Below are 22,800 nucleotides of genomic sequence, written 5' to 3'. Positions count from 1 at the left end.
CTTCATAGAGGTAGAAGCACTTTGGAACTGACCGAAATGTGACTGGATCCGTGCTTGACTTGTGCCATTCTTGGCACAAGAAAAGCATTTCTAAGTGTGATACAGATAGAGACAAATAGACGCTGAATGATCAGTACTACCTCAAGAACATAAAATGTGTGTATCTAACATCAAAATGTGCAAATTTTATTGACCATGCATTCTACGCAAAACATAAAGAGTTGGTTTTTGAGATGAAACTTGAACAAAGTCAGTCAAAGTAACATCTCTGGCCACTTCTTGACACCAGGCTAGAACCAGGACCGGTATGTTTCCAGGAAGACAGCCTGTTCTGGTTATTACAAGAAAATAGTCTCAGAATCCCCATCAGTCTTTGCAAAAGCTTTGGTTAAAGCTCTTTCCAACAGTTTCAGAGCGGCCATCCATGTTTCTCTCCCCTAGCTTTAGCAGGACTGCTGCGAGCAGCAGGCTTTCTGCACCAGATAAATGTTTGGACAGGAGAGGCTCCAGGTTGCTCTGAAAACAATGGGATCAAAGGGGACCATCAAAGGCATCTAGCAAGATCAAAGGCTGGCAGAGAGAACTTTACTTTCAGTCCATATAGCAGCAGAGATTGAGGATTAGTGAGTATTAGAAAGCTGGTCTGTCAGTATTGCCAGTATTAGTTTTATTCATGAGTGTCACAGTGCAAATGGAAACATCACAGAACCAAGTAAAGTTAGGCGTGAGCAGTGAAGTGTTGGTGGTGATGTATTGTAGTGTGCTTTGAAAAGGACATTTGGTATATCCCAGAAATGTGTAGCAAGGGATTTTCACAATTGAACTCTTTTAAAAGCAGCCTGGCAAAACTCTGCCAGACTTTGGTCATGTGAGAGCCACTTTCTTTGACAACTCAATATAGCGCAGACCAAGTTGGGTGACCTTTCCCTGCACCATCTAACAAAGCTAACAAAATCAATCTTGCCACTGCTGACTGAGAGTGATTCTTTGCCAAGACATCCATGAACCATGGATGGTGATTGGCTGAATACCAGGAGGAAGACACACATCCACGCCACTCACCTGTGTCTCTCACTTTTCCAGAATGGAGGCACATTCAGCCATACTTCCCCTGTTTTTCCATGTTTATTATTCTACCTTTGTTTCTTATTACACATTGGGAGTAATCAGTTGCAAGGGGGAGTCAATTTTCCACTTCACACTACCCCACTGGTTATCAATGGAACCTTTCAGAAAGGACCTTTTCCCCTACTGATTGAAACATCATTTATTGCTGGACTAGCATACTGGGGCTATTGAGAAGTGCCCCCTGCAAGTCTTTCACTACAGCCCTTTCATATTTACTAGTGACCCAGAGACCTCAGGGGCAACATACATATGGTATCAGCTTGCAGTGGGCTGAGGCTGCAAGGGGCATAAATGCATCCACACAGATATTCTCTCAGTATGGAACAGTCAATCTCAGAGACACACAGAGGGGTTTTCACTGCAACTCCTGCTCCATTCCAAAATAAATAAAGTCCCGAAGAGAGAGCTTGACACTTTAGACATGAGAGTAAAGCATCACAGCCAAGTCAAGAAAACAGAAAAAGACTTCCTCTGTATAAGACTATATGTAAAGAACCCACCAATCAGAGTAGCCTGCTCTAGAGAATCTATCTGTGACCACTATAAAGTAGGGTACATAAAATTGACTTCCATGTGAATTTTTTGCTCGTACTATAAAAAAGGCCCATCAGCTCCCTGACGTTTTGAGGGCAAGGCAGAGATGAGATGAGAGAGAGGAAGAAGAGTAAAGAAAGAAAGCGGGGTGGAGATATATAGAGAAAGATGCAGTGCATTGCCGCATCTCTGCAAGGCTAAGGGATACAAACCATGTCTCCCCTTTTCCCCCACCAATTACTAAACCACACACACTGATTCATTGAGGAGACGAGGTGTGGAGAACATGGGCAGAGACACAGCGGCAATGAAAAGGCGCAGGGCTTAGACATTCTTCTATACAAAACAATGCTGCAAGTTCACAGGGTTGACGTGTAATAAAATAAAATATATCAGCAGCATCCGAATTAGGGATTTTAGTACAAACACACTGCACAGAGCATGCTGGGAAGTCCATGAGTGATAGGGGATTACCTGTAGGTCAAAGAATTTGCTGTATCTTCTGTAGATGATGTGGGAGGTGTTGTCAGAGTAAGTGACATTGATGAGATATACCTGCCAAGAGAAAAAAGACAAAGTTAAAACTGGGGCTGCAACTTATTATTTTATTATCCTCATTTTTAACTGGCTTGTTTTTTCCAACCAACAGTGCAAGACTCAAAGATATTATCACAGGGGCACTGTGCATGGCTGTACTTGAATATATTTTTTTGGCATTTCTGTACTGCATTTGCTTAATACTTATACATACAGTATACACCCAAAACAACATATCTGTGATAAATTAATACCAGCCGATATACACCAATCAGCCACAACAGTAAATCCACTTACCGGTTTTAATGTTGTGGCCGAGCGGTGCAAATCAGCCCCGTCGAGTTAATGGTTGTTCTAGTGTGTATGCATATAGTGGGACACCCATATGTGATGAATTTACACCTATTCTATTATGTGGCTCTATGTGTGTGCTCAATAAACTCCTTTGACCTCAAAAGTATGCCAGAGTATCGTCCTCCCATCATGCCTCTGGACCACTTAATTCAATTCAGAACCAAATCCATGCTGAGCTGAGGTATAAGAAGGAGCAAGGCTGGAAGATGTGGACTCAGTGAAAAGATCAAATACCCAGAAGCAGATGGGTATGTGATGGCAACCACAGTGGAAAACACAACCAACAACCACTTTACAATGACACAACATAAAATAAAGAATCCACACATTTGAGAAGCTGCTTTATAACTGACAAACAATTAACCGATTTTCTGTCGATCAACTAATCAATTACTCTACTAATCTTTTCAGCATTCTTTGAAACAATAGATTTCAATTAATTGATTGTGCCGGCATACACACCTGCTTGTAGTACAAACAAACTCAGAGGCAACATGCTCAAACAGCCCAAGACCAATTCTTCCATCATGAATGTTCAATGACACACACTCATAAATCTGTCAGTGGATGATACATCAGGGTATATGTTGACATCATCCTTCTTTTGTCAGCACACTGACCTGCTGGCCTTTACCCTTGGCTGAAGCAATACTGCAGCCCCGAGAAGCCTGATAAGATTGAGAGAGAGTCCATTTATCCGTCAAGAGGAGATAAGTGATGCCGCCATCATCTCTAATCTAATGAAACATAAATAACCAAGGTAACAGATCCAGAGGCCAGGAAATTTTCATCACACACGTTAAGAGCAGGTGGGATCTCTCAACTGCTAATATAGAAATATTGAGAAAAAGGCTCCGGATGTGAAATTATTCAAGTGGATAAGTTGTTACATAACGTTAGGCTACAAGCTTTTGAAGGGGAAATTACACCGAGTTGCTAGTTTATTGGGTACATCTATAGAATCAAATGCAATCCAATACACCTTTTAAAGCTTATGTTGTTCTAATATTCTGCCCCCCTCGTGGATGTAAATGTAAATTGGGGTGACCAAAATATTAGAAACCCCTCTCAATATAATGTGATCCACAGCAACTACAAGTCCTAGACGGCAGGTTAGTTTCCCTTGGGCAATCATCGGTCGCCTATGTCAGTCACTAATATCAAACAATTATAAAAATCTTTACATATCACACACATATGATTTTATCTGCCGACACCAAATGGCTTGGACCGGAACAGAGTCGGTCAAACTTGGCCCGATCAGTCGTCCCGACCAAAATCTCATTCATAATGGGCTTTATAATTGTGATATGTGTCAAAGCCTTTAGGAAAACACACTCAAGTATTTGAACAAATAATCAGTGCTACTGTCTTTCTGGTGAGGACAGACTCAAATGAACATAGGGTTGAATGAACTAGAATGAGCATCAACAAATGCACAAAACTGATACTTTGCATTAGACTCTACAGGTGTACCAAATTACCTGGTAAACTTTTGTATATTTGAGATTTTATTCCTGACTGGTGTTCCCTCATTGCTTTCATCAGTATGAAATCATGACTTTTATTTAGCATATAGAAGAAAAGCTATCAATATTGACATAGGTTTACTTTTTTCCACTGTTGTTGCCAGATCATAACAGCTTATACAAAATGTATTCATAGTATTCCTGTATATTTTATACCCACTAAGCACATCTGGCTTGTACTCAATGTACAGCTAAGATAGCAATTATCAAGTGATTTGCAATAAAAAAAAAAACAAGTTGTCACCCAGCCAAGGCAGTGGGAAAGGCAAGGCAAGCTAAGTGGCCCAGACACAGCACAAATAGGAATCCACTTAGCATCAAGCTTCCGTGAACACAGAAACGATTGACTTTGCCTCATGTATAGCATTCAGATTAAATAAAGGCAATGCGTTTCCCTGGCGAGCCATTCCTGCTACTTATTCTAGCAGGCTCAATCTTTCTGACTGATCTTTCACTGTCAATCCAACCCTCTGTACCTGCCAAGAGCCACCAGAGCAGAGCCAAGATGAATGAGGTCGAGTGAAAGACCCTGATGTTGACGTAGGAAGAGCAGCAGCCTGAAACAAAAGAGGTTCCACAACATAACCGAGGGTTAAAAGGCCTTGTTGCTGCTGGAAGGGGCTCAGCTGCTGCTGGCAAGGAGCCACAACAGTATGTTCACTCCCATACAAACACAGCTACTGGCAGCCAGAAGTTGTGACTGTCACACTACATTGACAAACTTGTTCTTACCACAGTAGGATGTCACCATAGTGATTAGCTTTGGCATGTATTGCTGTGTGCTCCCCAGGGTACTGCCAAGTTACAATTTTCAAAAAAGTCAAAGACTATCTTACGCAGCCACAGTCAGCAATGTTTCCAAATGTATTTGTGACTTTTGTAGCATAACAAAGACTCGTGAGCATAGCAAGAGCTCTTTTTACTGCTCATTAATGAAGCATCTCTTAAAGAAAAGAGTACATTTAAGAAAACTGAAAGGGTACACATGGAAAAGTGAGTTAATTGATGGCTGAGGTGTCCTAACATCACATGGGGCTTCCTAGTTTTTAAAGCTTTATGTAAAGGTTAGACTGGATTTCACTTGCACAAGTACTGAAAATATTTCGTTGAGATTTCAAGACCAAATACCTGTGCCTAAGTGCAGCCCCACAGGGCCACTGTGCAGGCCTGTACTCGAATATATCTTTGGCATTTCTATAAAACATTTTCTTAATACTTATACATACAGTATATACCCAAAGAGATATATCTGTGAAAAATTAATATCAGCCGATAACTATCAATCAGCCACAACATTAAATCCAGTTACCGGTTTTAATGTTGTGGCCGAGCAGTGCAAATCAGCCCAGTTGAGTTAATGGTTGTTTTAGTGTGTATGCGTATACTGGTACACCCATATTGAGGAATTTACACCTATTCTATTATGTGGCTCTGTGTGTGTGCTCAATAAACTCCTCTGACCTCAACAGTGTGCCAGAGTATCGTCCTCCCATCATGCCCCTGGACCACTTAATTAAACTCAGAAGCATATCCACGCTGAGCTGAGGTAGAAGAAGGAGCCAGGCTGGAAGATGTGGACTCAGTGAAAAGATCAAATCCTCAGAAGCAGATGGGTATGTGATGGCAACCACAGTGGAAAACACAACCAACCACCATCCATGGTCTGCCAATTCCCAAAATATCAAGCTTAAACCTAATGCCCTCCCACTCCCTGAAATAGACTGTTCACTCATCACAGATAGTAAATTATAGAAAGCCTAGACTGCTGCCTCTCGAGATAAATCAATAACTTCTATAATCTTCTGATTTGCCAGTAATTAAATTGTATTATTGTATTCAGCATATTACATGGTAGCCCCTTTTTTCTCACTTTTTCACGAGGAATGGCACACACTAATGCAACAACCAAAATAAGCCAGAATGGGTTTCACTCAGAGCTCAAGTACATCCAGTCATGAGTGCTCAGTACAGCCAAATGTCCTCAATCAAGCACTTGTGGAACAAAAATAATGACTCATTAAAACGTAAATTAGGAATTAATCTGTCTGCCAATTATATAATTCCATATGATAGGACTGAATGGAAGATGAACCATTTTCAAAGCTGTGACAGAGACAAATTGAGATATTCGCAGGCATAACAACAACATTAACAACAAGTCTCCAATTTAACTTCCATGTTTTCGTGGGTATTTTCTCACAACAGAAATCAAGATTAAAAAATCGAACATTGTCTTGTGATTGCTGCAAGACATTCTTGCACAGCAGGCATGTCTGGACCAATAAGGCATTGCTGCAATTCCAAAATGAAGGCTGATATCTGGGTGAGGAGGCTCACGTGGCGATCTGCATGATCTCTTGATTTCTAACACTCAGCTATTAATAACCACGCCTACATTTGGAAACAGGAAGGTGTTAAAAACTAAAGTGGGTATCGTGGGATTAGGGAACAATGAGGAGACTGAACCAAAACTGGCTGTAGATGACTGTAAAGGGCCTAACATGACTAAGTTTGACCAGATGTAGTACTTCTGTTTTGGTGCATAACTGCTGCTGAATAAAAAAAATTCTTTTATTGAACAATATCTATGAAAATCATTAAAGAGAGAGACAAAGAGACAAATTGTCTTTTCCTTGATCACAGAATGCCATGCTTTCCGTCAGATTCCACAGCAGGCACGTGTCAATACTCCATTTCTGACATATCAGCTTTCTTTTCAAAGGAGTCATAAACAGGGAAAACACAAATGACGGGGAAAAAAATTTAACAACTCAAAGAAGGCTTTGGGGACTTCTATGTCCCAGATACCAAGTAAAGACCTTGTACATCTGTTATTCCCACTGAAGAAGCGGGACTTGAAAACAAAAGTTTTATTCACGCTCAGAAGCAAAGACAGAAACATGAATTCTTATGATGGAACAAGTTGGACCTCTTACTACTTCATCATGTTCGTCTGAAATGGCTATGAATATTCATCTGAAGTTTACAGCTCACTTTATTTTTCCCCTCTCCCTCTCCTGAATTAATCATTTCTCTAATAACATGAACATTTACATAATTCAATGACCATTGGAGATAGTGTAGATAACTGTGAATAGGGAAAATAACTTACAGTTTCCGAGGAAAGCCAGGACCCAGTCTCAAAGTTTTCAAGTGAAGAATGCAAAAGAGCAGAGTGCTTGGTGGGGCAGAAAATGTGGGCCTAGCCACTAAATGTAGTGAACCCCGCCTAACTACTATATTTTAAGTAACAGACGCACATCATACTTTCAGATCATGAAAGTGCTAATGATCTGACCACAAAAAGTTAGGTAGGAAAAATTCTTTTTGCATGGAAGTAAAGTCTTTCCACATGGAACCACAGCTGGCCTAAATATACTCACTTGTCTAATGCCGTCAGTTATTCTTTCAGTTTAGCCAGAAGAGGTTAACAAATGACAATAAAGCTTGACAAATTCTTCAAAGCTGTGTCTCAGTGAGCCAACTAAAATGTCACAAGAGGGATATAAACTGTAGGACAGTTCCATTCAGCTAAGCTTTGGAAGGGGGTCTTTGGATACCCCCTGAAGACAGAGTTATTATATCAACTGCCAAAACATTACCCTTTATTAACCACACACCAGGCCGACGCCTCAACTTTCCTTTCCACTTTGGAACGGACCTATCAGGCCTTCTGTGCCTTAGTGGTGGGCACAGGAAGTGTCGTCAGGGGGTGCTGAGGAAAAGTGTCTATTCAGCAGGCACATCCTGTGCGCCTTTGATGCCTCCTTGATACCATTTCAACATGTACAATACAAAAGAACAATCTTAAAGTAATTCTGTATCAGATCTAAGCAAAAACAAAAGGTCATGTACAACTTTAACTACTACAAACACTGCTTCAAAGGTGGGTCTTCATAGAATGGATTCCAGTTAACTGCATTTTGCATGTGTAAGTCTATAGTAAGTCTAGTGCTTATATGGATATAAGCACTTTAATATTTGAAATTTAAGGCAACGGGAGACAACTAACAGACCTCCAAAGTGCTCCTAAGTTGTTCCCGAATAATATAATATAATAGGGTGTGCCACACAAAGATGAACAGCTGTGTATATACACATCCAGCAGTCATGAAGCAACATTAGCATTCAATTGGAGTCATGTTTCTGTCTAGCTGGCAAATCCAATATTCATTCTCTTATAGTTCTGTTTTTGGTATCCACTAACTCCTGAAGGAAATGTCTGGCTTTTAAGCTTCAAAATGCTCAACTATAATATGCTCACCAGCTAGCTGCTAACTTTGTCTGTCTGCCGCTTGGTGCTGAACAGGTAGTCTGTAGTGGGTTTACTAGAGCTTAATACTGAAAACAACTGTCTTCTGCTGCTGAAAATGATACTGATGAGAGAGGTAAGAGTGAACCAAAACAGTTGAAGTTATGGGCCGGGAAACCAAAACAAGGAGCTAAAAGACACTAAATGTTCCATAGAGATAAGGGCAACTGCAGAGTTGGTTGATAATTGTCGTGGGTTTGTCATTACGAGTGAATTTACAGGTAGTCATTTACCAGTTGTCAACATAAAATATTGCTTAAAGCAGCTTTCGACAGTCATAAAGAGTACTAGTGAAATAATCTCCTGTAACCTCTGAAAGGATCTATTGTGCAAAGGACAATGACTTTGATTAATTCTGATTTATTATGTTAAAGGGGTACCCCACCAATTTTACACATAAAAGGTCAGATGAGTACGACTCAGCCATTGAAAAAAAGTTGCAAAATATCTTTTTTTGCCTCTGGAGATCTTTGCCAAGCCTGAGAAAATAAACCCTGATGATGCCATAGTGATGCAATCAGGGTTATCTTGATTTGGGCTTAAAGATTTGCTCTTAAAGTTACAAAATCGAGGCATGGACTATAAAAGACATGGACATTTACCATATAAGAAGGGTGTTTTTTCTTCAATTTCCCTCTAGTGAGCTACCAGACCTTATGGAATGGCTATACTAAATCACCGGAGTATCCCTCAAGTGGAAGTATTCCTGTAAATATTTTTGTATAAATTAAATATTACTGTACTTTTTGATTATTAATCAGATCAAATATTTCTAACAAATCATGCCTGAGGGCTTTGGTAGAGAAAGAACATCTTGTCCTGCTAATCAAGCCAGTCTGATTCTAATAACTTTTTAGCAAATTCCCCTGACTATCTGGTGATCTCATAAAGAGAGCTGCGAGCAAGACAACCCAATCTGTTTCTTCCTTCAATTTCACTCTTCTTCCTGCTTTGCTTCTAAGTCTTTCTTCCTATTGCACAAAATCACACATTGGACCTGACTAACATGGCAGGACAACATATACAGTGATGTTAGAAACATAATTTTCCCATGAAAACAACACCAGAGCCAGCACAGTCAAGGCCACACATGATGCCCACACATGCTCTATCTCTCAACAGAGCTTCGCCATTTCTAGGTGACGTAATCATAAGTCAACCTGTTAAGAAGAACACCAGGGGGCTGGAGGCCATATTCATGCATCACAACGTGCTTTTACCCTGAACACAGAGAGAAGAGGAGACAGGAGACGCCTCGCTGTTGGAATAGAGCTGTTGTAATGCATTTAAGACTTCTGCAAGAGGCAAATAAAACATTCCAGAATCGCAAACAACATCTGGTGTTGAACACATGAAAACAACCCCCAGCATGCAAGCGAGCTCCCAGTACTATCCACAACATCCGCTGCTTTTGTCAACCACTCGTGTTGGTGCACAGAGTTAGGGCTCAGCAAACTGAGCATCAAGCACATCGAATTTACTAACAGACATCAGCAAAGCTCCTGATTCAGCCTCTTCTTTTCTCTTTCTCACACACATATCCCTTGATCACTTCCAGCTAGTCTTGACACAATGGCCAATCCAAAAAACACTGACCTTATAAACCCCCCCCCCCCAAGCATGCGTCTTCAAAGTTAGGGGTGAGCATCTGAAAACAGGGACCCTTTTCACCAAGATATCACTCTGTGTTTGATAGGCCAATAAATATTTGAGTGGGGAACAGCTCTCTGAAGAGATGTTTTATGGTGCCAAATAACAACACCGTCTTCCAGTCCGGGCCTTTGCATGGCACAGGAGTCTCTAGAAAATGAAATGTTATGAGACTGGGACTAGTAGGGGAAACAGAAGCCTAAAGTAAACATGGCTGTGCCCAACCTTGCTTTCTCTTTTATCACCTCCTCGCGCAAACACATATACACAAACAGTTGACAGGAGGCAAATGTGTATGTATAGGATGCATGTTTGCATGTGTATAGGATGCATGTTTGCAAATCCTTAGTCCAGCTGTCCCTACGGTCCGACGAGCCCTTCCATTTGACAAAGACCCATGTTTCACCCCCCATCTCACAGGATAAGCATTTCCAGCTTTTTTCACAAACATTACAAGTGAGATTCAATGGGCTCTGCAGATTGTGTCTTTCTTTCTTTTTTCTTCTCCCTTCCCTCTCTCCCTCCCTCTCTCCCTCTTTTTTCTTCTCACAGTGGCTCGCCTTGTCTCGTGAGACAGGGTAGCTAGGGAAACTAGGCCACAGACTGGCCCGTTGAGACAGAAGAGTCCAAAGCATAGCACAGCTTTGCTCAGCTCAGCTCTGTTACACTTTAACCATAGATATAGAGCTACTACGAGTCTACCAACTGAGCTGGAATGACTTGGGAAGCTCCTATTATATTACTGAGCTACTCTGTGGAAGCAATACATCCAAGTTGCATTAAAAACCTATAACAGTATATATCAGCAAAAATATACCATTAATTCACTGCCTTTAGAAAATCCTGTCTGTTATCTTAAGTTTTCACATTAGCCTGTTAAGCACAGTTATTTGTTCTCAATGTGTGTATCTAAAAGGAATGGCTTGACATATTGGGAAAAAAGTTCATTCACTTTCTTACTGAGAGTGAATTTGACTGAATGAATGATTTAATTTATTTGATTATTTAAATATAAAGATTAAAAGCAGTTATAATCATCGAAGCAAAAAAAAACACAAATAAAGCCTAGTAGATCATTTTCATTGTGGTCCTCCACATTTAACAAACAGCACGAGAAGAACATAGGACAACCGAGGATCGAGATGGGAAAGGTCGATACCATTCTCATGTCTGTGTTCTAAATATGAAACTACAGGCAAGCAGTGACTAGCTTTTTACGCTACTTAGCATAAAACTGGAGGCAGGGGGAAACAGAGCCTGGCTCGGTCAAAAACACAAGCTGTAGGTTCACAACTTGATGATTTTATATTTTTCTTTGTCTTATAAAAAAACATACATCAGGTGTATCTTTCAATTTTGGACAGAGCCAGGCTAGCTGTTTCCCCCGCATCAAGTTTTAATGCTAACCTAAACTAGGAATCTTCACAATTCACACAGAGACAAGAAAGTGGTATAAATCTCCTCATCTAACTCTACAGGAAAGCCAATACGCATATTTTCCAAAATGTTGAACTACTGCATTAATTATTATGCAAAGACTGGGCATTGGAGGTTATCTGGAATGTGACATTGGCATATGCATTAAGCTTGGAGGTTACTATCCACCTGTGTCACCTTATAGTCACTTCATCCAAATAATTAAAAAAACAGATTTTCTGTCTTACCTCAAATGGTATCTAGCCATGTAGATACTTTTGATTTAATTTGTGCAGGTCTTGAATTATCATTCTTTGACATTTTTGCCACCACACTGATGGAGGTGAATCTTGTCAGTATTGTAACGTGTCTCTCCAAAACAGTGTTCCTGTTACTCTGGATCCTTCCTTCTGGATAAAATACTGTGTCAAGAGTTTTAATAGGGACAATTCCTTTGGCAGGGGGTAGTTCAAAGGAAAAACTGTGTTCTGTGAATTATCCTGAGTAAACAAACATGTATCACATTATTATTCATTACATTCATTTGGCAGAAGCTTTTGTCCACACTAATTACAATAACTGCATTCGACCACAGTAGAACCAAGGGAAAAATGCCATCAAAGATTTTTGTAGCTGTTAAGCTTTTTAATTGTATTTCTTATGTACACCACTAATAAAATCCCATTGACCTCAATTTTATTGGATTAGAGGAAGACACCTCAGAGACAGATGACAGATAACCTAAGACCTGGGAAAAAATTATTGTTTGATTGTTTGTTTTATTTTAATGTACCTTTTCATAGTACTTACTGAGTATGAAAAGCTTGGGTGTTCATCACTTACATGTAGAATGCATCCGTATACTCATGTTTCCATTTATAAGGCCTTGATATCTAAATTACTATACTTAGAATAATTTTAATATTGTTACTCAAGTTCAAAGAGACAAAGCATGACACTGGAGTAAAGGAGAGCTTTACTGTAGCTTCAAAAGCTCCTCATACTGTCTCTGCGCTGGGGAATGATGGCTTCAAGTACTATGCACCTAGGTGAGACTTCCTGAATACATAAAAGCTTAACTAACCAACCTTTAAGCACTGCTGAAACAAAAACTAGCACGTAATTTATAGATGCCTTTATACTAGGTTTTCTACAAAATTGGATCACCAACCAGGCAAAGTAGGCAACTTCCACAAGGCCAAAGCCATCAGGGGGCTATCATACAAAAATGTATGTTTAGTTGTAATTTGAATACACAAATTTGTTTGGGAATGTGCGCCACTAAAGCATAGTCTTACGGCATATGTTTTGCATCATTGCCTAATCTTGAAGCCATATCAACATCTAGTTTTAAGAATATTATTATTTCATTTTCGCATGGGTCATAAATGAGTCTGTGTTTAATCAAAAAAACACAAATTAACTGGCACACTGCAAACCCGGGGGCAGGTAGTACTCAAGTATGGGAGTACTGGTTGGTTTCAAGAGCTCCAGGCAAGCTATAATTAAGCTGCCATGTGGAGTCTGCTGTGTGCACTGTACTTGATGAGTTCTTGAAGGCACAATGCACACAGAGTGGCAGGAACAGAGGGTTAGGGTTTTCAATAGGGGAGCATAACTCATTTTTGCCTCAGTGCCCTGTACAGTGATGCCTCAACAGTGTCAGAGTTTAGGGATCAGTTTCACTTGGGCCACCTAGAGTTAAAATATATATGCACTCATGTACAGTACAGTGCCATGTCAGATTAGTGTTTTGGATGATGTGATGTACTACATCAAATGCCCAGTTTTGCTCTGGACAAGAAAAATGTCTAAAATTCATAAAATATTGTCAATGTCTTGTAAAGCAGGTACTATATATCTGATAAAGAGGCACAACCCCTGTGAATTCCTCCTTTCAAAGGAGAAGAAATGTGCTAATTGTGTCTACAGATCATTAGGCCCAAGGATCTGAAGGACTGTAATTGCATATGAGCAAGATCATGTTCTTTTCGTGGTGGTCATTTATTATGACTTGTTTATGAGCTCAAAATAGGATCTGAACTGGAGCCATGAAGTGCCAAGCCCCATTGATGAATAAGGAGACATGAGGCAATGATCAGGAAGGTAATAATAATCACTGAGGCCTGTTGTGAGGTTTTTTTTTTAACCGAAATGTAGAAAATAGTGCCCTCCATTCGTATGAAATGATCAATGACACAACTTTAATATCAAAAAAGGCCCATAGGTAAAGTTTGAAACCTTTCAAAGCTCCAGAACAGTTACTAAATGGATCCTGTGCTATGATTATTTTGCCAGCTAATGCCAAAGACAGGGATGGACTTTGAATCTCAACGTCTAAGCCACCATGGATGAGAGGTCCTTCAAGTGCTCCGAAACAATATTTTGAACATCTAAAAGTCCATAAAAACCAGGAAAGGTCCACCTGCTGATGAAGATTATGGGATATGATCAAAAAGTCCAGAAAAGCCACTAAATAGACCTTGTAGTGAGATTCATTCATTCATTCATTGCTACATACACATGTACATACATAGATAGATAGATTTCACAGTTCAAGTTTTGAAGTGTGGACAGGTAGTGCTGACACTGAGAATGTCTGACAACTTATCAGTAGACTAAGATAGACCTTATGTCATGATTAACTGTATATTCTTTTATTTGAGGTTGTGAAAATTGCAAGTTTAGGATATGCTGTAATTTTGTTTCTAAATAAATTCAATGCTCTGCTCTGAAGAATTGTTGTGAGGCTAAAATGAGTGTCTGGGAGATTTGCTACCACCTTACAATTCAATGGAAAAACTCAGGTTAGCTTGCATTGCATAAACTTGATCATTCGGTGAGAATATGATGAAGTTCTCAATTATATGATCACTTTACCACAACAACACATGGAAGCAGCAAGGCACTGACTTCAAACAAGGTTGGTTTATCAATATCTGAAGAACCACTAACAGGTCAGGAAGTCTTAATAATCTCGACATGTTCAAGACAAAAACCTGTATTACCAGGTTACACTGCTGATGGCGCCCAGGCTGGTTATTTGACAACACACAGTTATGATAACTCACCGATGATGATTGATTATGTCTGTTGAGATACTATGGGGGGTTAGCTAGTAAAGGATTGGAATTGTTTATTATCTATAACCAGGTATCTTGCTGAACCGAAATCTAGCCAGGACACTGAGCTTAGCTTAGTAATGGTCTGAATGCAGCGTTTAGGTGTCACGCTGTGACTGTGAACAGGCCAGAGAGACACACCGCTGACATGGGACAAGGTGGGAATAAGGTGACACGGAAGACGAGGCAGGCAGGCAGGCAACTCACGTAGTGTTTAGACGGATTGCGCCTCTTCTCCACGTCCACGACTTTCACGTCCAGCACAGTCCGAAACTGCATCTTGACCCTGCAAAGGCTATGCATAAAAGCGACAGGCAGGCAGCTGCTGCGGCTCCAGATCAGCTATCTTGTATCACGGGAGAGAAATCACAACATCCATCGTTGTGTCATTTAACAATTCAACGGTCCATTAAGAGATCAGCTTGCTCGCGGCCAATCTGGCAGCTCAGACTCCCCAACCCTCCCAGGTTGACGCTGACGACCATCAATCTGATTAGAAACTTATCGATAGTCCACTTAAGCCCGTGCTGATCGCTCTCGGTGAAATACACACCGCCGAATAGCACGGGGCGATTTCTCCGTTGCCTACAGCCACACAGGCTGGCCAGCGGCGGACGGAGCGCTGTTGAAGGCGGTCACCTTATAAACAGGGGAAAAAAAAAAAAAAAAAGTGAGGCGAGTTCCTTTGTGTCTGCCGCGATGCCTACAGAGGGGACATGTGCATACCTGGAGGTTACAGATGATGGCTGAACGCAACGGAGCCGGCAAATCCAGCGCCAAACGGCTCCTGTGTTACAGCAGGCGCAGTGAATTTAGGGAACGGGGTGGGATGGGCTTCGCACACGTCCCCAGAGCTACTTGGAATAAAGCACTCAAGAAAAAAAAAAAAAAAATTGGCTTTGCCTTCCTGGACAAGAACCGTGTTGTTGTGTGACATAACTATGAAGCTGTGTTTGTAACGCACCGACAGACAGTACAGTCTTTACTCGGTTAATCTATTCGCTCCGTCATCCGTCTCTCTCCGGGGCCCCGTAACTTTTCCTCCCCGCTTAGGAGGATGTGCAATAATATGATTCAAATATCTGGCAGGATAAGACGTGCGATATTTCGATACTCAACGTAGGGTTAGACGTTCAACTGTTCTTCTTCCCGTTCTGTACAACGGAAGGCAGTATGGTAATGAAGCCGTAATCGGTTAGCGCTCTCCAGCCTCTGAGTCATGAGCGGTTTTCTGGCCGGAGACACGAGCAACTGGAACTATGGATACATATGTTTCACAGGCGACCAATCAGCAGCAGCCTGCACTACATGAAAGAGCCAATTAACGACCAAATACTGCCCCCCTGTGCACAGTGCAACATAAGCAAAATGGTAAAGAAGCCCAATTATAGACTAGACTATTGCCTTTCGTGCTTTTTTGATTTAGTTCATAAAATGAAATACCCAGGGCATAAAGTAGATCGTTTACAAAAGATTTTTCAGAGCATCACTATGACCAGCTCAAGTCCATTTTTATTTATATAACCCGATATCACAAAGTTGCCTCAAGGGGCTTAACAATCTGTACAGCCGTAGGACACCTTCTGTCCTTAGACCCTCGAATCTGATAAGGAAAAACTCCCAAAATAAGCCTCATTGTCAACCTGTAATTCACCAATGAAAACCTACTTTGATTTTAATGGCTTTACAATACCCACAAACCCCAGACTGGAATCCCATCTGAGCAACTGTCCCCGGGCCCCAGGACTCCAAGGGCCCTGAATGTTCCCGGCTTACTGTGTGTCAACTGCTTTGTTTTAATGTGATTGAATATATGTATTTTAACTTGCAACGCTGGATTGCCAGCTGGTCAAAGTTGGCAACTGCCACAATGGCCCCTAGAGCCCTGGGTTCAGTGTCAATTCATTTGTGGCTATTTCATTAACTGATTAAGATCAAATATAATGGAAAGGGCTTCCAGGGAAATCATGCTTTGTACCTGAATGGACACTCCACCCATTTTACACATGAAGTTTAGTTTACTCACCATGTGAAGTGCCACTACCTGATGATGTCATCAGGGTTACCTCAGCGTGGGCTTGGAGACTACCAAGGCATGGAAATTGAGAGGCTTAATTATTTACAAGATTGGGGTCAACTTGCATTATGGTAAATATGAAATGACTAGGTAAATCAGAATATGTTAGCCTTTGCTGTATCAATTTTGCTGTACCACTCTTTTTCTAAATGTGTCTCTTGGAAATCCCCACAGTACTGCAGGAGTGCCCTTTAGTCTCGAGGTCCTGTCTTTTAGAGGATCCCTGTGTAAAATTCCAATACTTTTAATGTGGCAGTAGATAGTATTCTTACATGATGCATATTCTTAAATAGATTTGCATTTGCTCAACTTACACAGGGGGCTTAATATGGGCCCATGGCTCACTTTTTGCCCCAAATGGTCCACAATAATGGCCTTAAGGTGGGTTGTCCTTTATTACCTGATATTGAGGCCCTATATTGAAAAGGTTCCCTTTATCAAACCCTACCTGTAAGACCATCATTATTATATTATTATTTCAGTTTTGTGCTTATATGTTGCATTTTCCCAAATCAAAGTGTTTAACTAAAGCACTACACAGCAAATCTGGGGTCACATAGTATTCTAGTATCGAAAAGCTGTACAATCAAAAGCAATAAGCTATTTGGAAGGGTGATCTTAAATCAGGGTCCTGTGTATGTGTTGTGTACGTACGTATATAGCCTATACTGTATGTGTCCAATTGTAACATACTGTATGTACGTATACACATACAGAATATGACAAATTTGCTCTATTACCATATATCTGAAATATATGGTGTATCATATATGGCATAAATAAGGTCTTATATTTGTGTTATACATGAATCATACTGGCTAATATGAACTTATTTTAACATTATAACCACGTGCGGAAATTACATGTGGGTGCATATTGTGTATTGGCATTCATTTTGCTTATAACTGCCCTTTTAAATGATGGTGACAGTGAAATATAAAAATAATTAGTATTGTAATCTATTTATCTTGTTCAATTATCAGATTGTTTGGGCGGATTGAGCGTTGAGGGTGATATGTCATGTATATTGCTCATGTCTGCCAATGCAGGTCCAGCAGCCCATCTTTGCTTTGGGGCTGTCTAGCAGGTTAATGCGGCCATACACGAACTGCATCTTTTTTGCACAGTTTATTTATTTACATATATAAATAATACTGTGGTCAAGCAAAGCAATGGCTGATGTCTAAAAAAATATATATTTTTTGCCAATTTAATAAGTGGTTAGAAAAAAGTTACCAAACTATCATAAATATTTTCAACAGCGGTCTTGAAAGCTTAGATATGTCAAATATCAAATGATTTATACTTAACTTTGTATTTCACGTTAGCACACTTACATACAGTAGTAATATTAAATACAACAAATGTGTAGCCAGGATAAGGATCATGATGAACAAAAGAATACAAATCGCATGATTTACCCAATCATATTGGTCACTCACATTTTGGAGCAATAAGCCATGCTACTAATAGTATGCATGGTAATAGAGGGTTCCCAACCCCACTGTGCTTGTGTTAAAACACAGTGTAATGGTTGTCAGTGGTGCTGACGATGTCACTGTTGCACTCCAGGGATTTGAGGACCAGCTCCAGTGCTGCTTTGCTCACATTGAGACTGTACCGCTGCCTGACTGCAGACAGGATGTGCAGAATGTGGCAACCCTTCTCTGCATCTATAGGCACAGGAGGAAACAACTGTGAACACACATGTACAGTATGTGGAGACGTATTTATTATGTTAAATTTTTCATCATGTCCTTATGTTGTTTAGTATTTTTACTGGATTTATTATTTACATGTTACAGTGCAAAGAGTTTTTGGAAGCAGGATCTCAAAAAGGCATAAGCCCTATAGAGAAAATGTACCCCCTGATTGCCAAGGTGATTAGCAAGAAACATACAGTAACTGTTGTGCTAATTTGATCTTTGACAAGCAGGTAAAAAAGCTTTCATTCTTAATTGTTTCAACTGAATAGTTATTATTGCTATACTCAACACAGTGCCACAGAGAAGCTGTCACTCAGTCCAACCCTAAACTACAGTAGTTAAACATCAGTCAAAAGTTTCATACTTAATTTAGAGCAAAAATTAAGTGTACTTACACTTCTCTCTCTTTGAGTCTTCCCTGATAATTCCTTTTACAGCTATGATTAGATCTTTATCTTGTGCAGTCACCTAGTGAGGAGCAACAGCATCAGAAAGACACATCCGTGAATAATCCTCACAATAATAACCTAATGAAGTGGGAAAAATTCATTCAAGATATCTCCGTTTCTTACATTATAGACTTCATCCTGAGACTTGACCTTGCGGTATATGATGCCCTCATCCTCTAAAATTTCTAGGCTTTCCTTCAGAAGCTGGCGTAGCTGCTGGCAGGCTGACGGACCTGCCACAGGTTCCTAAACAGCAATAGAGGAGTAAAACAGTACAGAATTTATAATATCTTCAGAAATAAATGCAAATGAAACAATTCTGTATAACCAGAATATTTTAATAAAATGTCCAAGGTTACTGAACAAATTAAAAAAAAAAAAAAACTTGCATAATTGTGAAATGATACAAACACAAAATGTAGCCCAGACACAATTATTGGCACCTTTCACTAATATTTGGCAACAATGGCAGCCTCTGAACATTTCTTGTAGCAATCTAGAAGTTTCTTGCACCTGTCTGCTGGTAGTTTCTGTTGCTCTTCCATTGCTCTGTCCAAGCTTTTTTAAGTTTGCATGAGTCCTGCTTGCAATGGCAGATTTCAGCTCCCTCCAAAGGTTTTCAATGAGATTCAGGTCAGGACTCATTGCTGGCCAGTTTAAAACAGTCCATATTCTCCTTTTCAACCATTCTTTTGTGCTGCTGGATGTGGGCTTCAGGTTGTTGTCCTGCTGTAAGACCCCAGACCTTCGCCTCAAACATAGTTTTCTGACACTGGGTAACACATTTGGCTCTAAAATGCCTTGGTAATCTCCTGATCATCATTCCTTTGATACATTCAATGCCTCCAGTACCAGAGGCAACAAAGCAGCCCCACAGCATGATAGAACCTCCACCATGTTTTACTGTAGGTAGGGTGTTCTTTTCCTTATGGGCTTCATTTCATCACCGATGAACGAACTGATGCACTGCATTCCCAAAGAGCTCTACTTTGGTTTCATCTGTCTATAGAACGTTATCCCAGAAAGATTGTGGCTTATTGCAAACATTAGTCTTGTCTTTTTGTGTCTTTCTTTCAATAGTAGTGTCATCGTTGGCCTTTGCCCATGGAGCCCTACTTGGTTTAGTGTGCAGCGTATGGTACAGGCTGAAACCACCACTCCAGATTGCTCCAGGTCAGCATGAAGTTCTTTAGATGTTTTGTTTGGTGTTTTTTCCACAATCCGCATCAACCTTTGCAGACTTCTCTCATTGAGTTTCTTCTCAGCACCATGTCCTAGAAGCATCTTGACAGTTTTTTGACTTTGAAATCTCTTGATAACTTTATGAACTGTTGAAACTGGGGATTCAAGATCTTTGGTGATTGCCTTGCAGCCTTTGGAACGGGTATGTTTTTTTATAATAACATTTCTGATGCTCTCAGACAGCTCTCTTGTCTTCGCCATTGTGAAAAAGAAACTGGGAACAAGTAGCTCCTTTTTATGCAGTAACACCATCATTCAGGTCATGTGAACACTGAAAACTAAGCACAGGTGAGTCTTTGTTTCCTATTTTGTTTGAGGAACTAATTTAAATTCATTAAAAAAAGGTACCAGTAATTGTGTATGTGGGTACATTTTGTTTTTTTATTTTATTTCACTATTATGCAAGTTTTTTTTTTTTTTTTTTTTTTTTAAACTGTCTTTTGTTGAGTAACCTTGGACATTTTATCAAAATATTCTGATTATACAAAATAGGTTCATTTGCATTTATTTCTGAAAATATTTATCCCTTTCACCATTCTCACCTAAGGACACTTGAAATACAGTCTGATGATTTCATTTTCATTTCATCCCTTGACCACACATCTTCAAAACAAATGGTTCCCATATTATTATTATGGCGTACCTGGTCAACAGATGTTGTTTCAGGCTGGCAGGAGACAAGAGGCTGTAAGAGGTCCTGAACATCATAGGGTCTGAACCTACTCACTACCTTCTGCATCAAGAAATCCTTGATGATATTTGTTGCCTTGCTGACGGAACTGATGGCTGAGTCACTGAAAAACAAATAAAAAATGAGGCCTTAGAATGATTAATGCAAATAATGCTTAAACCTACTCTACTGAAAACATTTTTTTATTAAACTACTGACCAATGAGTTAGTGTAAAGGAGTCACTTGAAACATTATTCATTATTTATTATCATCCAGCTCCACAGCACTACTCAGGACATTTAAAGACCTTCGGTCTCAGTCTCTTCTTGCTCTCATCAACTTCATTTCCAGCTGCAGCAGGCAGCGGTTGTCAACAAAAAGTTTTAAGACTGGGTGTAGACTCCCTGCTCAGCACCAAACAGCCAACAGAAAAAAGTTAGTGACTAGCTGTTGAACATTGTGGAGCATTTAGTAGCAAAAGAGTTGAGTATTTCAAACAGGAGTTGGTGGAAACCAAAACAGAGCTAAAAGGAAAGTGAAAATTGGACATACATTCTTCAGGTAACATTTATACTAAAGTTGTTTCATGTCTGCTGTTCGCAAATACATTAAACATGTCAACATTAGTAAGAAAAAAATAACAGATTATTGCAGCTTTAAATTGTTTACATATATACACAGCAAAAAGGTTCTGGGTTTGTACTCCGGTTCTGCCAGGGCCTTTCTGTGTGGAATTTGAATGTTTTCCCTTGGCCTGCGTGGGTTTCCTCCCACAGTCCAAAAACAGGTCAATTGGCAACTCTAAACTGCCCATAGGTGTGAAAGTGAGCATGACTAGTTGTTTGTCTCTATGTGTCAGCCCTGTGATAGATTGGCGACCTTTCCAGTGTGTACCCTGCCTCTTGCCCAATGTCAGCTGGGATTGGCTCCAATCCCCCTGCGACCCTCAAAGAATAAGCGGTATAGTAATGGATGGATGGATGTTTTCTGTAAAGTGTATTCACACCGCTGTGACTTTGGAGTATAAATAACATTTTATTTTGTTGCATATTGCAATTCAAGCATTTTTTATGATACATTTTTTGGTACTAAAGATGCATTTTCTGGTACTCACTAATTTTATTACATTCACAAAATTAGACCTCTTGTTGTACATAGTCTACTAGGTCACTAATAGTAGTGTGTTTAAGTCTACTAGGTCACTAGTAGACAACACTTCAAATCAGCGTTTTTTTCAGTATTGAGTAGGTAGAGATGAGTACCAATCAGTGGAAAACTGCAGAGAATCAATTTTTCATTTGTTTTAGTTAAGAGTTTTAGTGTCATAACTTCTAAATGCTGTTTCAGTGGTAAGAAAAAATTTTGGGTTAAACACTGGACTCTGTCTTTGGTTGTCTCAATTAGGGTTCTAAAAGCGTTGTAATCTGCAGTATGTTAAGGGATTGATGTTTGTACCTCATTGCATTATGTTGCAGCTGGAGTGGTTTGTCATAGCACTTTCTGTAGAGCCCAGGAACCTCCATCATCCAGGCTATCTGGACCGCCATCACTGGGTCGTTCACTTTATCTGGGAACACACACAGACACAGATACATACGTGATGAATGGGCAGAGGATACAGATGGCATGTACTCTCAAATAAAAAATGTGCTATGTGTGGTGTGTATGAGAAAGAGACATGTAGGCCATCAGAAACCAAAACTGCAGTGCCATGATAAAGAATGACCTTGCTAGGTGTGTGTGAGTAGAGGATTATGTGAACTAATGATAAAACAAGGAGTCTGAAGGCAGTCCTCTCCACTCACAGTAGGTGGAGGCGATGATTTCTCTCTGCTGCCTCGACGTCTTGACTGGTCCTCTAACTCTGAGCAGCTCTCCAATCTCCAGGCGGCAGCAGTTCTGCTGGGCTTGTCTCAGCTTCTTCAGCTCAGCGACTGGATTGAAGCCTCCATGAGCTGCATCACTGTGCTTTCCCCCAACTAGATATAACAAAATAATATTAGATATTACAGTGTGGTTCGTTGAAATTAATAAATATATCCTAAGGACTTTGAGAAGCAACTCTGAATATAT

General features: G+C 40.1%; 2 protein-coding genes across 3 annotated transcripts in view; both read right to left on the bottom strand.

Annotated features, from left to right (window-relative positions):
• The window catches only part of sh3pxd2aa (SH3 and PX domains 2Aa), a 100,165-nt gene extending 85,084 nt beyond the window's left edge, over positions 1-15,081 (bottom strand). For both annotated transcript variants that reach the window (XM_040147486.1, XM_040147487.1), the window contains exons 1-2: positions 14,790-15,081; positions 2,137-2,217 (exon numbers count right to left, since the gene is read on the bottom strand). In XM_040147486.1, the coding sequence (XP_040003420.1) occupies positions 2,137-2,217; positions 14,790-14,885 (177 nt within the window). In that variant the 5' untranslated portion in view covers positions 14,886-15,081. The remainder of the gene's footprint in view (positions 1-2,136; positions 2,218-14,789) is intronic.
• Positions 15,082-17,819: 2,738 nt separating this feature from the next.
• stn1 (STN1 subunit of CST complex) overlaps positions 17,820-22,800 on the bottom strand; it is a 7,688-nt gene continuing 2,707 nt past the window's right edge. Inside the window, exons 5-10 of the mRNA XM_040145844.1 lie at positions 22,533-22,706; positions 22,183-22,294; positions 20,700-20,850; positions 18,938-19,060; positions 18,761-18,833; positions 17,820-18,332 (exon numbers count right to left, since the gene is read on the bottom strand). Coding sequence (XP_040001778.1) covers positions 18,175-18,332; positions 18,761-18,833; positions 18,938-19,060; positions 20,700-20,850; positions 22,183-22,294; positions 22,533-22,706 — 791 coding nt within the window. The 3' untranslated portion in view covers positions 17,820-18,174. The remainder of the gene's footprint in view (positions 18,333-18,760; positions 18,834-18,937; positions 19,061-20,699; positions 20,851-22,182; positions 22,295-22,532; positions 22,707-22,800) is intronic.

This window comes from Xiphias gladius, chromosome 15 (assembly GCF_016859285.1).
Source record: "Xiphias gladius isolate SHS-SW01 ecotype Sanya breed wild chromosome 15, ASM1685928v1, whole genome shotgun sequence".
Taxonomy (NCBI): domain Eukaryota; kingdom Metazoa; phylum Chordata; class Actinopteri; order Istiophoriformes; family Xiphiidae; genus Xiphias; species Xiphias gladius.
This window is presented reverse-complemented; position numbering and strand designations above follow the sequence as displayed.